At 33.4% G+C, this 18,793-nt stretch overlaps 1 protein-coding gene across 1 annotated transcript; it reads left to right on the top strand.

The window, feature by feature from the left end:
* Window positions 1-3,515: 3,515 nt before the first annotated feature.
* Window positions 3,516-5,359, top strand: LOC140882623 (7-deoxyloganetin glucosyltransferase-like). The gene is made up of 2 exons (XM_073288735.1): window positions 3,516-4,131; window positions 4,231-5,359. The coding sequence occupies exons 1-2, from the start codon at window positions 3,612-3,614 to the stop codon at window positions 5,160-5,162; spliced, it is 1,452 nt and encodes a 483-aa protein (XP_073144836.1). The 5' UTR covers window positions 3,516-3,611; the 3' UTR covers window positions 5,163-5,359.
* Window positions 5,360-18,793: the final 13,434 nt, after the last annotated feature.

The following is an 18,793-nucleotide window of genomic DNA, read 5'->3' as shown; positions in this document are numbered from 1 at the left end:
TTTTGAACATTGGAGTATCCCAAGAAGACACAAGCCTTCGCCCGAGGAGAAAATTTATGTTCAAGGACCAATGAGGTAATGTAACATAGACACCCAAATACCCTGAGATGATCAAAAGAAGGTGGCTTACCAAGTAATGCTTCAAAAGGTGTTTTATTATGAAGAAGTGGAGTGGGAGTACGATTGATAAGGTATACAACTGTTAGGACACAGTCACCCCAAAATTTTAATGGAAGAAAGGATTGAAATCTCAAAGATCTTGCTATCTCCAAAATGTGTCTATGTTTTCTTTCGACGACACCATTTTGTTGAGGGGTGTATGGACAAGAACTTTGATGAATAATGCCAAGAGAAGACAGCAAAACAGTACATTCAGTCTTAAAGAAGTCCGAGGCATTATAGGTTCTAATGATTTTAATATGGGAGTGAAAATGTGTGTGAACCTTGACAGAAAAGTTCTTAAGGATTCGAAGTATGTCTAACTTAGAATGCATAAGGTAAGTCCAAGTTGCACGAGAGAAATCATCAACAATGGTTAAGAAATAACGCTCTCCATTATAAGTAGGAACTCGAAAAGGTCTCCATATATCCATATGTAGTAAAGCAAAAGAATGTAAATCACGAGACAAACTAGCTTTAGGAAACACTGATCTAGTTTGTTTTGATAAGGGACAAACAGTACAGTGATGTAAAGAGTCTTTAGAAGCAATAAAAGGCAACATACACATTCGAGAAAATGACATATGTCCTAAACGATGATGCCATATATCAGTGCTAATGGAATTACATGAAATGTTAACAAGGGGCAGTAAAGAAGATGTATTGCTAACTGTGAATCAAGATGATTTGGAGAGAAAACATTTGAGATAACACAGACCATGATACTCCTCACCAATCCCCATGATCTTCCCACTCTTGAGGTCCTGAAATAGACAAAAAAGTGGAAAAAAATATGACGACACAGTTGTGGGATTTGGATAATCTGGAAATAGACAGGAGATTGAATTGAAAATGAGGAATGTAAAGAACATTATGGAGAGTGAGATGATTAGAAAACTGGACTGATCCTACACTATTGATTGGAACATGATCACCATTGGGAAATCTAACAGAACTAGATGGTGTAGGCAATGTTCTGGCACTATGAAACAATGAAAAATCACCAGTCATATGCTCATTTGCCCCTGTATCAATTATCCAATTGGCACTGCCATGACCAGAAATACTACCTGCCATGTTAGCAATGGGAGCTTCTGGAGATTTGAGGGAATTTTGACCCAGTAACTTCAGTATTTCTGCATATTGAGCAGGAGTAAAAAGGAAGCCTCCACTTTAGAAGTTGATCTGAAGTGTCTTCAACTACATTCACATCAGCTGGACCTTTTCTTTCCTTATTATAGCCCCTGTACGGTTTCCTTGTAGTATTCTTAAAATACTGTGGTTTGTGAAGTCTATGGCCAGGAGGATAACCAATAAGCTTGTAGAAATATGCTTTAATGTGGTCAGGCCCATGGCAATAATCACAACGAAGTTCATCCTTATTAGAATCAATAGCCCAGTTTTGTGTAGAGTAGAAAACTGAGGGAGGAGCCTCCACAGCAGCCAAGGACCGATGTGATTCTTCTTGAGAAATCAAGGAAAAATCTTGACTAACAGTAGGCAAAGGCATCATCAGCAGAATTTGACTCCTCACATGCATAAAACTGTCATTAAGGCCCATCAGGAACTGCAGGAGTTTCAATTGTTGATTATGTTCAATATACTTACGGGCGGTAGCACATTCACATGAAGGCAATGTAACTAAAGACCCAAACTCATCCCAAAGTTGTTTAAGACGACAATAGTATGCGGAAATTGTGCTATTTCCTTGAGTCAAGCGTCCTATATCCCGATGAATCGCAAAAATCCGAGTTCCATTAATTTTATCAAATTGTTCCTTTAAATCAGACCATACAGTAGAAGCCTCGGTATAATACACGATTCCACCAAAAATTTCTTTAGAAACAGTATTCATGAGCCAAGACAACACAATGCGCATTACATCGCTCCCACTGTGCAAGGGAAAGAGTTCCCATGGCTGGACGCGGACATGTTCCATCGATGAATGGAATCTTATTTTTCGCTCGCAAATCATTTAACATAGCTCTACTCCAAACTCCGTAATTATCAACACCAATCAGCTGTTCATTGATAAGATTCAAACCTGGAGTGTCGGAAGGATGAATGAACAAAGGATCATTGGAATTGGAATAACCAGCCATGGCGATGTATGATCGAAAACAGTGATCGAGCGACGATTCCCAAAAAATGATCTCAAAACAATCGGCAGCTGAAGTGATCTTCAAGAAATCGATACAAAAAAATGAAGATCCAGCGGAGTGCAGCTCCGAAAAAAATGCCCAAAACCTAAGCTCTCTGATACCATGTTAAGATGAATTGAAGAACCAGAAAACTGTTATTGTATTCCACTAACTTATGTGTACAAGAGGAGTTGAATTTATACATTGGAAAGAAGGGAAAAACGTGAATTACAAGAAGTGCGACTTTGTACTGCCTATAGTCAACACTTAATTCCTATAGTCAACATACAGGAACATATAAACAATAAAAACAAAAATATATCAATCTTACAATAGTTTATTTATTTTAGATCTCCAATCATTATACTTGTTGCGGCCATAGGTATTACCCACATTTAATTAGGTAGTGTTTGAGAGAGCTTCTAGAAAGCACTTTTCAGCTTTTTCTTAATAAAATTTTGAAATTTGTTGACGAGAAGCTGATAAGTGCTTCCTAGAAGCTCTCCCAAACATTATCTTAATCTAATGTTTCCCGCGCGTGGAGCCGAATCAACTTTTACCTGCATATATTGACCCACATGTACAAAAGAAATTGACTCGGCATGAACTCTCTTAGGTAGTGTTTGTGAGTGCTTCTAGAAAGCACTTCTCAACTTTTCTTAACAAAATTTCAAGATTTTGTAAAAAAAATTTGAGAAATGCTTCCTAAAAGCTCTACAAAACAATACCTTAAATTAATAACAGGAATACAAGTGTCCACCTTCATTTTAGCGGAACTGTCGATGCTACCAATAGAGTAGTGTCATGTGATGCTACCCACAGGATAGTGCCCTGTGGATAGCGTGTCGAGTTTTGATTGGTCCAAATCAGTAGGACCCACTAATTATACCAATCATGAGGATACACGTTGCCCACAAGGCACTACATTGTGAGCAGCATGTACAAAACTCATTCTAGCATGGAATAAGTCCATCATGGTTTCAGTCACGTGTTGAATCAACTTCCAAATTTATAATTCGAACTTGATTTGTAAAAAAAGAATTCATTTTGTTTTTCTGAAGACTCTCAACCACCAACGGCCCACCCTAACAGTCGATAACAAATAATAAATATTAAAAAATTTAACAATGTTACTCCACATTTTATGATCAATCATTGGGATGCTACATTTTTAAGAGGTCAAGCTGCTCTATCTATAAATTTGGACGACCAATAGAATACCTTCTTCTCACCTCTCCTCTCCTCTCCTCTCAGAAACAAGCAACTCTTCCAAGTAAAGTAGTTCCAATCTTGTGCTCTCTATATTTCTTGATGGGTTCCCAAGGTGAAGCACTACAGAAGCCTCATGCGGTTTGCATACCATATCCAGCACAAGGCCATGTAAATCCAATGCTAAGACTAGCCAAACTCCTTTACTGCAAAGGCTTCCACATCACATTTGTCAACACAGAGTACAACCACCGGAGGCTCCTCCGGGCAAGAGGCCCGGATTCCTTAAACGGGCTCCCCGGATTCAGATTCGAGGCCATTCCCGACGGTCTTCCACCGTCGGATGCTGACACCACACAAGATGTTCCCGCTCTTTGCAAATCAACCGGAAATACTTGTATAGGTCCATTCAGAGACCTTCTTGCTCGCCTGAACAACAGCGAATCTTCCGGCGTTCCACCGGTGACGTGTATAGTATCCGACGGGGTGATGAGTTTTACCCTGGAAGCTGCTGAAGAACTTGGCATCCCCGATGTCTTTTTCTGGACCACAAGTGCCGGTGGGTTCTATGCTTACATTCAGTATGCTATGCTCAATGAGAAGGGATATTCACCACTTAAAGGTAACAGCTTTGAACTTGTTTAGATAAAACTTTGATTGATCCTATTAGTATTGAAGAATGTTAATATATATGAATGATTATTTTTGTTGGACAATGCAGACGAGAGCTACTTGACCAATGGGTATTTGGACACGGTTCTAGATGACATTCCAGGCATGGAAGGGATTCGTTTGAGGGATATTCCAAGTTTCATTAGAACCACAAGCTCAGATGATTTCATGGTCGAATATGTGATGCATGAAACAGAGAGAGCTAAGAGAGCCTCTGCTATTGTGCTCAACACGTTTGAGGACCTGGAAAGGGACGTTCTGAAACAACTGTCATTGATTTTACCTCCGGTTTATGCTATCGGGCCTTTACAGTTTCTAGAAGAACAATACAAGAACAAGGACTTAGAGCTTCTGGGATCAAATCTATGGAAAGAGGACCTGGAGTGTCTCGAATGGCTGGACTCGAAAGAGCCGAATTCTGTTGTTTATGTCAACTTCGGAAGCGTTACTGTGATGACTCCCGATCAACTTGTGGAGTTTGCTTGGGGGCTTGCTAATAGCAACCAAAAGTTTTTATGGATCTTAAGGCCTGATCTTGTTTCAGGGGAGAAGGCCATTCTCCCACCTGAGTTTCTTGAAGAGACAAAAGAAAGATCTCTGATGGCGAACTGGTGCCCTCAACAAAAAGTTCTGAATCACTCTTCAGTGGGAGGATTCTTGACTCACAGCGGATGGAACTCGACTCTGGAAAGCATATGCAGCGGGGTGCCCATGATCTGTTGGCCGTTTTTCGCGGAGCAACAGACAAATTGCTGGCTTTGCCGCACTCGTTGGGGCATAGGCATGGAGATTGACAATAATGTGAAGAGGGACGAAGTGAAGAGTCTTGTTGTAGAGTTGATGAGCGGAGATAAAGGGAAAGAGATGAAGAGAAGGGCTATGGAGTGGAAGAGATTGGCTCAAGAATCTGCTCAAAGTTCATCTCATCAGAATCTTGATAAAGTTATCGACCAAGTTCTTCTGGCTCACAAGCAATATTAGACAATATGTACTCTGTTTAAAATTGTACTGTTTTTCGGGTGAAAACTCGTTCCGATCTTGTGATTTTCTTGGAATTCTGTTCTCTCTAGAAGGTTATATTTGGTTGGGTCCATGGCATTTAATAATCCAACCAAATCATATGGTTTGGTTGTAATTGTAATTTATTTAATAAATATTTATCTACATCAATTATTCAATTCCCAGATCATATGTGAACGAATTGAGTTATTTCGCGATTTTTTCGAACTTGACTCGATAAATATTTTATTTATATTTAAATTTATCGAACTCGAGTCATAATTATTTTGTTCAATAAATTCATGAGCGCAAGCTTTAACATTTTATTAATATAATATAATATGATGTTATTAATATGTATAAATTTCAAACTTTTATGATGGTTCGAACCTTAATATTCGAGCTATAGTTCGAATAGTTTTCTAATAAATTCGAATATTTCGAATCGAGTTCGAGCAAAAATATTTCAATTTTTTTAGTTTCGAACAAAGTTAGGACTCGAATATAATTGATTTGAGCCGAACTCAAACCTTAAATTTTTAGTGTTTTTTTAGCTCAATTCGATTGGTGTGCACCTCTCGGTCAGACAAATTAAATCATTACACAAATTAAATAATAGATCCCAATACGATCTTTCATGTCTTTTTTATATTACGATCTTATCTCAATTTAATCAACTAAGTTAAATATTATTTTTATTTATCCAACACAATTCCACATGATCATGTTTTAATAATCATAAGATTATTTATATATCCATGTGTTCTTGTCAAATCAACTAAACGCAACTTATACTCGTATTTGTGTAAAAGAGAATACAGGTATCTTCAATATATAAGCCTACTACTATTCACGTTGTATGACCCTTGAAAATTTTCTGATGACTACTTAAGCATTGATATTGATCCTATTTCATTCCAAAATTAATGCAAATTTAGGAACGATTAGATGTTTTTATAAAAAATATGGATGCAATTACTTAAACATTATCTAGCATGAACATAATGCAACTTCATTCTCGATTATATTGTACGAGAATTTTTATGAAATAAAAACTTTGATGAGACAGATCCACATTTCAATTTTGTGAGATAGATATTTTGTTTAACTCGATCCATGAAAAAATATTATTTTTTATCACAAAATTATAATTTTTCATGGTAAACACAGACCAGATTAGAGGTGTCAAAACGAGCTTGCGGGGCGGGCCGGCTCACAACCCGTCATAACCCACCATTAGGCGGGACGAGGCGGGCCGGACCACCTTTTAGGCGGGTTGGGCAAACATCAACCCAACCCACCTATTTTAGGTGGCAGAGCGGGTCAATCCGGCAGCCTCATGTGTGAATTGGCGGGTTTTTGCGGGTCAACCCATAACCCACCACAACCCACCATTAGGCGGTGCGGGCCGGCCCACCTTTTATGCGTATTGAAAAATTGTCAATCCAATCCATCAATTTTGTATAACGGGACGGGCCAACCCAACGGGGCCATTTTAACATCTCTAAACCAGATCGACACGTCGCAAGAATATTTATACGTGATACCGTCCCCACGAGATTTACTATTTTATGAAAGGAGGACTTTTTCAAACTCTATATATGTTTGTAGATTTAGATATATAAAAAATACTTTTCTATAGCCTATAACTTCCGTTATATCTAATTGACAAAAGATTATTCTTGTAAAATTTATACTCATTAAAATTATAAATGATTTTCTATATAGTATATAGTTTATATTATATTATACCGTAAAACCATTTGTTAGAAGAAAAAAAAACACATGTAACTCGAACTTTTATGAAAAAGATAAGATAAATATAATATTCCCACTTGTATTGTTTTTTTTTATTATTATTTATTTATGGTTTTTTTTGTTCCTGGATATATGAGGTACAGTCTGTTGTCTGAAAGAGGATACTCTCTCGTCCAGTCAAGGCGTCAGCCCTTGTGTATATTTACATACAAATACACAATTATCATTCGATCGTATAATTACACTCTATTATTTTAAAAACTAAAATGATTAATTGTAGTGAGTGCGAGTGCGAGTGCGAGGGAGAGGGAACATATATACATGTGCTATTAGAGTCATCAAAATGGGTCGGGTTCGTCGGACCAGCCCGCCTTGTTATGAAAAATTGACGAGTTGGGTTGAAATTTCACTGTCCCGTTGTTTTTTAAAAAAAATAATTTTTTTGAATTATGGCTATAAAAATATTTATTTTTAAATAATGTGATTTTAAAATTTTAAAACTAATAATGTAATATTTTTAATATCTTACGTTATTATTTTTTATGATTAAATATCTATTTATATTATTCATATTATTTGAAAATGCGATTTTTTTTATTTAAAATATAATAGTTAACATCAAAATTTTATATGATTTGTTTGATTGTGACATTTATTATTTGTTATTTTTTTTAACATTGTTGATATATTTTTTTTCAATCTCAAATATTAATTTTATTTTTTGAACTTTTTATATATTTTTATTTTTTTTAAAATTTTGACGGGTTGGTCTGCCTAGACCACAATTCGCAGCGAAACGGGGCAGATTGGGATTTTTATAGCCCGTTTGGAGGTGGACCTAAACGTGTCAACCCAAACGGGCCGCGAGTCATAGCGAGACGGGACGGCCGACTCATCAGACAGCTCAATATATTGTGTAAGAAGGTCATGTAGATTCTCTTAATATGTTCAATTTTAAATATCATGTAAGGTCGTTAAACTTAAGATGACATCTTGATACGCTCATTTTTAAATTATAAAACAAACTCATAAAACTATTAAAATGTAAATAAAAAAACATAGATTATATTAAGAGTGAATTGTGAATAAATCCCTAAACCCAAACCTAAATTTTTTTTTATAAATCCCTACAATAAAAATTCTTTCTTAAAACTCCCTAGGACCACCAAACTTGGTCAAATCCAATGTTTAATTCTTGTACCCATTTTATGCATTTATGTACTTCATTTATGCTATTTTTGTGCTCAATTATGGTACTTGAATCATCCGCAAAAATAGTATCAGAGCTTTAGGTTAATTATTCAGACTTTATATTATTCGTTAATTCATACTTTTCTTTGTTGAGGAGAAGATTTTCTACAAAAGATGACTTCAAACGAAAGTTTGAATCAAGAGGATTTTATTCATATAAAATCCTATAAACAAGTTAATCTACTCATAATAGATTACTTACAACAGGTTGTGATTAATGCTCTTAATTTTGAAGGGAGTAAGAAAGATGATCTCTAACTCTAAATTTTTAGAGATTACCCCAGATTCCTCTAAACTCTCCGGAGATCTTAGAGAAATTCAAAAGACGGTACAATATTACAGCAATCAGCTATATGAAATACCTCGGCAAATTGAAGAAATCCTTAAGAAACAAGAAGAAATTCTTGGAACTCTAAGGGATCTTCAAAATAAAATCATAAATCTAGAACACACTTTTGGTTCTAGAAAAGGAAATACAAGAGGAAGGTTACCACTCTCGTTTGGTACTGAACCTTTGTTACATCAGAAAGGTAAAACCAAAATGGTTCAAAAACCTTTAACTGATGATGAAAGGATGATTAATCTTATAAAAGCAGTATCAGAGAAAAACACTATCTGATGACTACTTTAGAAAGATTAAATCTCGAGGATCTACAAGATCTTGCGGATTCTTTTGCGAATCTCAAAGTAGTGGATCTAAAAATGAATTCCCCTGAGGGTGAACAACCCATAGGAAATCCCCCAAGATATGTGGTTAAAACAGAAGAACCACATAGTGAGTTTCAGGTTGGAGAAAATTCACATCCAGCAAGAACCAGATCAAGAAGGAGTAAAATCTCACTCCATCAAACTCCTTACGGAAAAACTGTTTTAGATCCAATACATCCTTACGAGGTTATGTTAAACCTTGATGTTTTGGACTTCAAAAACAGAGAAGATCTTATAGATGATTGGACGTCAGCTATGAGAATTGCAGCAGGGACATTAGATCTCAATAAAGAAGGATTCATTAAACTTCAAGAAATGAGTCTAATGGGATCTGTCAAGATTGCATGGGAGATGACTATGCCAGATATGAAGGAATCAATCTTAGCAGGAGAATCCCTCAGCGAGATTGGAGAAAGAATGGCCACCCTATTTAAAGCACAATTCATAGGGGTAGACTATTTCAATAATCAAGATACAGAGAAAAAGAGAAGATATACTCAAGCTCTGTATAGCCTCGAGTTACATGATATCTGTTTAGTTGATGAATACATTATGTTATTCACCAAATACATATGGAATTCAGGAGTCGAGAAAAATGTAGCTATTCAGCTATTTTTCGCAAAAATGCCAAGTCCTTGGAGAGAAATGCTGATTAAAGAATACGTTCCAGGTCATCTTGATACATTGGCAAGACGCGCGTTCTTTTTGAAAGAAAAATTTGCAGAATGGTGTCATATGGCAGCATTACAGAAGAACTACAAGAAAATAAGGGGTATAGATAAACGTACACCTTTATGTTGTAGAGAAAATGATCTTCCAACGATCATTGGAAACAGATCACAGGGATTTAAAAGGAAGAAATTCAGAAATAATCCCTATAATAAAATAATGAGAAGTTATTGGAAACCAAGAACATTTTGGTCCAAACAAAAGGCCAGATCTTATAGATCAGGAAGAAAAAGTGGACCTACAAGAACATCTCCAGTAACAAGCTCATCACAAAGCAGGGGAAGAACACCATCAAGAAGACCTTTCAGAAGAACTCATACAAGAGCAAGTGAAAGTTTCAAGGATTGCAACTGCTGGACATGTGGAGCAAGAGGACATATATCTACAAATTGTCCAGAAAACGAGAAAAAATGAGTTAAACTCTTTGAAGCAACACCAGATATGGATGATGCGGTCTTCTTTCAAGTTCTAGTCCAAGTATATCAATTTGAGGATATCCCCTCAGATGAAAGTATATACGAAGAAGAGATATTGTTTAGTCAAGAAGATTTTGAGGATGAATCAGAATCAGAATCAGAATAAAGAAGAAGTGTTTCGGCAGGAAACACATGAAAGTTTGGCTAGATTCTTTAGCCAAACCACGATATCTCATAATATGGCCCAAAGGATTATGAGAAAAAATCCAACGTTACAAAATTACCAGGGATTTTCGGCAGGACAAGTAGAAAGAGTCTTAGGCAACCTAGCGCTTAGACAAAGAAGACATAATTTGATTTACAAAGTATCCAGAAGGGAAATGGCAATCCCCATGGAGTTAACAAGTAATCAAATAGAGATGCAGTTAATTCCTTTTGAAGAAATAAGAGAGGAATTGCAAAAGTTGAAAAGTGAGGTAGTAAGGACGATGTCTTGGATTCATATTGGAGCAATCCAAATAATGATTAAGGCAACTTTTAAAGAAGGAATAGATTCACCTATAGATATCGTAGTATGCGATAAAAGAATGGGGAATATTCAAGATGCTGTCCTGTGTACTATCTCAGGAAATCTTTGTGCAGGAAAAATTGTAAGAGTTATTTATCCAAGAATAGCCTACAATTTAGCTGACAGGGACTTTAGTCGAGCCTTGGCGTTGCATCAAAATTTCAAGGAAAAAAGACTAATGAAGGGAGGTAATAGGCCATATTCTATTACATATCAAATTTCATATGCTCTTTTTAATACTCACCATTCTGAATTATTTATTAAAAATGAGTTCATTGAAATTTCAGAGATCTTTGGCAAAGTTGCTCATGCGATATACCCAGAAAGAATCGAGTTTCCTTTAATTCAGGAAACAGACATTCAAATTCAAGACAGACCGGTTCTATACAGAGACCTTAAAATAGAACCTCGAAAGTTTTCTTTCCAAGGAAACCGAATGACAAGTAGGAGATGGGACAAATCTCTTATTCAAGAAATTTCACCAGAAGAAAAAGAGTTTTCTATAATAGGAAAACTTAGATCTCCAGAAGGATAGAAAGAACTAAAAATAGTATTCGAAATTACAAGTCATCGGAACCAGTTCCCTTGCAACTTGATTTACTATTTGGAATAACAGGAAAAAGGAACTTACCAAGGATTGATAAATATTGGAGAATTGGAAGTTCAAATCTGTGGAATTCCAGGAAAAGAAGTGGATCAGCTCATTCTTGGCCTAGAGTTTCTGGAGGACCATAAACCATGGAAACACCTTGAAAAAGGAATAGAGTTCATGGCAAAAGAAAAGACTTGGAGGATTCAATAAGAATTCTACGAAATGGAAAACCAAGAGAATTGGATAAGGGACAATCCCTTAATCAGATTCGAAAACTCTGTTTACAAACAGAGGAAGAAGCAATTGTTGAAATTAGTAAGTCATGAACATGATTTACTAGAACGCATTGAAGAGGTAGAAAAGGAGTAACCATACTCTACCTTCTGAAGCCTTAGGAAGACTAAAGGCGAATAGTCTTAATCGGATTACTGAGTTACAACACATGCTGTTAAAAATGGCAGGGTCATTTAGTAATCCCTTTAAAAATGACAACAAGTCCATTCTCCATATACATCCCGATAGGGATGTTGTATGAACAATATAAGGCTGAATACTTTGCAGCTTATATTGATTCGGAAGCAGGAATTTGTACAGCAAAAAGAGGAGTCTTTCCTGAAGAATGTGAAGAAGAATTACCAAAAATTGATGGACGAGATTTCTCTAGAAGAATTTTAATTCTTTGTAAAGGAATAAAACAAGCAGAGATCCTTATGGGAGGAGCAGGTCAGACACCTTGGTACAAGGTAAAGACACCACCAATCTATTTCCATGATACAGGAGCTGATATCCTGTTGGAAAATAACTTCTTACAAATGTTTAAGAAGTACACACAAGACAATGAGTCAAGAAGGCTTATGTTCACTACAATTTGTGATCATAAAATTATCGTTCAAAAACTCAAGGTTGCTTTTTATCGACAATTGCCGATAATATTTCGCAGCCAGCGTGGTGATAAATGACAACTTTTTCACCCAAAAATGAAAGATCCAAGAAGGTTTGGAGAAACCATGTTAAAAATAACAACAGAACAATAAATCCAAACAGAGGATATGGAGCTTCTCAAGGTAACTCTACATCACAGAGATATAGAGTTAAAAAATAAGGTATCCCTTGAAGATGTTAAAAAGAGGCTCAAAGAAAGTTATAACGAACATCCTTTGGCATGGTGGGATAGAAATCAACTCAAAGTCAGTCTTACTCTAAAGGAAGACAAAGAGTATGAATTCATCAGATATAAGCCTATTCCGATGAACTTAACAGATCAAAGGGATATGAGAATGATTATCAAGGAACATTTGGACCTTGGTCTAATCAAAAAAGGAGTTTCACCATATAGCAGCCCAGGATTTCTGGTCAGAAATCATGGTGAAATAAAAATAGGAAAACTCAAGTTAGTTATTAATTACCAAGGTATTAATAAAATCCTGGAGTTTGATGGGTACTTCATACCCAGTAGAGAACATCTAATTAGCTGTGTACGAAATGCTAGAGTGTTCTCAAAATTTGATTGTAAGTCTCGATTCTACCAGATAAGAATGGAAGAAGGCAGTAAGAAATTCACAGTCTTCTCTACTCCACAAGGACACTATATTTGGGAAGTTATGCCTATGGGATTGGCTAATGCACCCCAGATATTTCAAAGAAAGATGGATAACCTTTTTAAGGATTATTTCAACTTTATGTTTGTTTATATTGATGATATTCTTATAGCATCAAAAAACATCGACGAACACGTTAAACATTTAGAGATTTTCTCTAAAATTTTCAAACAAGAGGGATTGGTCTTATCTGAAAAGAAAGCAGTCATAGCAACAAGGAAAATTGAATTCCTTGGTATTGAGATTGATGAATCCGGAATAATTCTGCAACCCCATATTGTGGAAAAAGTAAAGAATTTTCCAGATAAACTCAAAGACGTAAAACAACTCCAGAGTTTTCTTTGAGTAGTTAATTTTGCAGGGATGTTCATTAACAACCTAGCAATGTACAGAAAGGTGTTCAGTCCTTTGTTAAAAAAGAATGCTAAGTTTATATGGACTGATGACCATACTAAAGGGGTAAACCAATTAAAGGAGATATGTAATAATCTCCCAAAAATGGCTATACCCGTAGATGAAGATGATCTGGTGTTATTCACGGATGCCAGTTGCTACAACTTAAATTGTAATTCACCCAAGTGTAGGTTGTCTGCAAGTAATATACTCGTGAGTACGAGATCGATCCACGGAGAGGATGTTGTAAGTTTAATTTTAGCAATAATATATTATAGATGAAAATATTATTATAAAACTTCAAATACACAAATTATAAAATTGTCAAGGTTTCAAAGGTTCATTGTTGGTTTAATTAAGATTGCTAAATAAAAATAAATAAAAGAAACTAAAATAAAATAAAAATAAACATAAAAGAACAATGAAATATTTAAACAAGTATATCATATAATATAGTTCCCACTATATTAATATCAGATTAACCGATATTTAATACATGGTACCCATAATATATATATAGATGAATAAATATAAACATAAAAAGAACAATTAAATATTTAAACAAGTATATCATATAATATAGTTCCCACTATATTAATATCCACCGATATTTAATACATGGTACCCATAATATATATATAAATGCATAAATATAAATTGACATAAAAGTAAATGTTAGATCAAATCACAATATTTTATTTAGAACAACCGGCAGAGCCACGCTATCGTCTAAATAAAATATATGACTTTATGTTAGATGCGATAAAGTAAATGTTAGTTGCGGAAAAGTAAAAGTTAGATGCGAGAAAGTAAATGTTAGTTGCGGAAAAGTAAATGTTAGTTGCGATAAAGTAAAAGTTAGATGCGATAAAGTAAATGTTAGTTCAAATCACAATATATTATTTAGAACAATCGACAGTGTCACGCTATCGTCTAAATAATATATATGACTTTATTATAAATAGATACATATATTTATAGTATATAATTATTGTAGTAATTATTGTATCATATTTGACAACAAATCAAGGTAACCACATTCAAGGTACCAAGCATTTGATGTAAATAGATAACAACAAATCATCCAAAATTATACCTACAAATAAAGATCAATTAGTAAAAATAAAAATAGAAAAGAAAAGAATATACAAAATATAGACAATCTTACTTGACCAACAATGAAACCTTTTCACCTTGACATAAAAAGATTTAGCTTTCCATGAACATGAAACTCAAGAATAAAGATAAAAGAAATTTCATACTTGAACTTGAGAAACTTGCACACTCAAACTTTTATTCTCACACACACAATATTTATTTTACAAATGAAGAATTCTCTACACTCTTGCACACTACAAAGCTTATACAACACATCTATTTATAGGCCAAATGAGAGGAAGAGTCCAAGGCTCATTAAATGTGAAATAGTAAAGTTGGTGGGTGCTTGTCTCCTTGAATGTCAATACCATGACCCAACTTTAATTGGCATGTTTGATGCCTTAGACCACCGATTCAGCCTTTATTTTCAACATAGAACACGTAGGATATTTTGTGTAGATGTGTTTGGACAACTCATTCACCCCTTTTGGATAAAATATGAAATACTTATGATATTTTTACTCCAAGCTGGTCATAGTAAAAGTAAATCTATCTCCATTTTGATGTTTTATTATTTTGATCATCTTAATGAAGTTTTTGGAATTTCTTGTCTTCTACAAAGTTGAAGATGCCTCTTTTGTGATTCTACAGGTTTTGAGATTACTCCATTATGACCACTGTAGCTTGAGTAATTTTATTTTTACCAAATCTGCGCAAACCGTAAAATACAACATTTTAGTAAAACATTTAAATATAAACACATAACACTAAAATAATACAACTTCATAATTTTAATTAAACTTAAATTTTAAAACACACTTTTTAACATATAAATAATTACAAATTTTAAGTTTCATCAAACCCCCAAACCGGCTAATTACTAGTCCCTTAGTAATAAAATATCATAAAATATCATAAAATATCATAAAATCACAAGTTAGATTTTTATTCCTTAATATATATATTCAAATTTGCAAACTTTAAAATTTTAAAAACACACTTGTGAGGAGATCATATGTTTATTTATAAATCTCATTATCAACCAATATATTAATATGTAATTGGATGGGCTATACATATATATTTCACACAATATCAAAATAGTAAATATATATAATTTTTTTTTTTTTACATAAATATTTTCTAAAAACTTTGAGAATAATATAATTAAAAGGATAATAGAAATCATTTTCATAACATGTATATCATCAGGAATATTAATGTAAAAGTCTCAACTCCATATTCTCTCGGGTTAAAGTATTTCATATATAGCTGTTTTTTACTCGTGGAGTTGGAAGAAAATTATACACTCTTTGAAAATGGCTAGTAAAGCAGACAATCAAATAACCTAATATTGAAAATAAGATAGGATGATTTACAAAGAATAAACCCATTTTTTTTTGTTTTTTTGTTTTTTTGTTTTTTTGTTTTTTTTTTTTTGCTTGGCTGCAAAATTGTTTTTACATAATCAAATACCTCCAATAAACTTTGAAAATGTAACATTTTTTTTTCAAAGTTTATTTATTTTTTTATTTTTTATGAGGTAAATCTATTACATTAATAATTATAGTAGAGATATTAATACTCTACATCTTTACAATCAAACTTCAAACAACTTTGCAGCCAATTTTCATTTTTTTTTTCTTTTTTTTTTTTCAAAATGGGTTTAATCTAGTAATCAACCATTTCTTAATAATCAATAAAAGCTTATAAGTTGTTTTCTCAATTCTTACCCCTCACTCACAAAATTTATGTGAGTAACTATTGCACTTTTACAAATTAATTCCCTCAATTATACATGTTATTATTTATTCAATCAATATCACTTTAATTATATACTCATAAAAGTTTTAAAAAATATGTATTTGAAAACACACAATTATATATTATTTATAACTTATATCCCATCAATTATATATTTTTTATTAAATTGATAAAAAGAATAATAAATAAACATCTATACAAAAAGACTTCATTTTCTTAGTAGTTTGCAATTTAAATATATACGGAATATTAAAATCTAATCTATTGTGATAAAATGATAAATAAAAACTAATGCGTGTCAGGAGTTTTTGACTCCTTACTCTGCCATTGAAAAAGAAAAATAAATATTATTATAGAAATATATATATATTTTTTTAAATTTTAAATTTTTTTTTATTTTTTTTTAGAGATAAACCCTCCCCCAAACCTGAATATGACATTGTTTTTAATTTTTTTTTTTTTTTTACAAGAAAAATAAAGAGTACATGATGAAAGAGATATCACCTGGAATTTATTGAAGATGAGGAACAAACACAAACCATTTCGTAACATGTTGAATCAATGATGACTTCAACGTCTTCTTATGAGTTGAGGGTTGGCTTCCCATCCAATTTTCTTATAAATTGGCAAATAGGGTCTTTTTTAGTCAGATTCCCAAGACCATTACCATGACGCTGCGCTTGGAATAGTTTCCATAAACGGAGAAGTTGACCTTGTACATATCCACTAGAATGCGTCTCAAGAGTCAATGAGATATCATCCAATGACTCTTTACTCAGCCCATTCTTAATGAAATCAATTTTATCTTCTCTATTTGTGGAAACACATCCCAAAGATCTGCATCGTTTGTTACAAGTCCATCTGGCACATTTATGACAAACATCTAACCCTTTTGCCCTCCTTTTCTTCACATAGGTGCTTTTTCCTAGTCCGGACATATTTCGAACATATAAGAATTTTGGAACTTCGCCACCTATTCGAACCTTGGCTTCAATTATAAGACGAATATCCTCCGGAATTCCTTTTTGCATAAGCATTCTCAATCTTTCACGTCTGCATTCATAAATCATTCTTCGAACTTTTTTAGAAACAGAAGAACAAATATATTTTCCATGTTCTTTGATAGCTTCTTCCATTTTGAAAATAAAGAAATATATTTTTTTTTTTGATCAGTTATTGTGGGAAACCAATTTAACCGACTGTAAGAGCCACGGAGTACCGTTATCCGCCACTTAACCGGGAAGTGTCCTAATTTCTGCAAAAATAAAATAAAAATATAAGTAACAATTAAGTTGGATCATATAAAGGCATAAACTCTTCATTAAGAACTTCATTTTCTATAAACGGTTTAAGTCTTTGCCCATTAACTTTAAATACATTATTATTTTTAGGATTTTCAACATCAACAGCACCATTAGGATAGACAAATTTAACAATAAATGGTCCAGACCATCGCGATCTAAGTTTTCCTGAAAACAAATGCAAGCGAGAATTATAAAGTAAAACTTTTTGTCCGATTTCAAAAGATTTTCTCATAATATTTTTATCATGAAATGCTTTTGTTTTATCTTTATAAATCTTTGCATTTTCATATGCATCATTTCTTAATTCTTCTAGTTCATTTAATTGCAATTTTCTTGATTTAGATGCATCATCTAAATTAGTATTAAACGCTTTAATTGCCCAATAAGCTTTATGTTCAATTTCAACAGGTAAATGACAATGCTTTCCAAAAACTAATCTGTATGGTGACATCCCCATTGATGTTTTAAATGCAGTTCTATATGCCCATAATGCATCACTTAATCTTAAAGACCAATCTTTTCGATTTGGATTGACTGTTTTTTCCAAAATTTGTTTTATTTCTTTATTTGCAAGTTCAACCTGACCATTCGTTTGAGGGTGATATGGAGTAGAGACTTTATGTGTAATACCATATTTTCTTAACAACGAAGAAAATGATTTATTTATAAAATGACTTCCCCCATCACTTATTATAGCTCTAGGTATTCCAAATCGACTAAAAATATTTTCTTTCAAAAATTTTATCACAACTTTATGATCATTAGTTCTACATGCAATTGCTTCAATCCATTTTGAAACATAATCGACAGCTACTAAAATATAAGTGAATCCAAAAGATAATGGAAATGGACCCATAAAATCTATTCCCCAACTGTCAAATATTTCAATAATCATGATTGGATTTAAAGGCATCATGTTTCGTTTTGAAATTGAACCCATTTTCTGACAATTTTCACAAGATTTGCAAAATGAATGTGTATCTTTGAATAAAGAAGGCCAATAAAATCCACATTGAAAGATTTTTGCAGCTGTTTTCTTTGACGAAAAATGACCTCCACATGCCTCAGAATGACAAAATTTAATGACACTACTTACCTCATTGTCGGGTATGCATCGTCGAAAAATTTGATCAGGACAATACTTAAACAAATAAGGATCATCCCAATAAAATTTTTTGACCTCTTTCAAAAATTTATTTTTATCTTGTGAACTCCAATGAGAAGGCATTTTATTTGTCACAAGAAAATTTACAATATTAGCAAACCAAGGCATAGTAGTAGCATAAAATAGTTGATCATCCGGAAAATTTTCATTTATTGGTATTTCATTTTGAGATGATTCAGAAATTATTCTTGATAAATGATCGGCTACTACATTTTCTTTTCCTTTTTTATCTTTTATTACAAGATCAAATTCTTGTAACAACAAAATCC

Source organism: Henckelia pumila, chromosome 2 (genome assembly GCF_033568475.1).
Source record: "Henckelia pumila isolate YLH828 chromosome 2, ASM3356847v2, whole genome shotgun sequence".
NCBI lineage: Eukaryota > Viridiplantae > Streptophyta > Magnoliopsida > Lamiales > Gesneriaceae > Henckelia > Henckelia pumila.
This window is presented reverse-complemented; position numbering and strand designations above follow the sequence as displayed.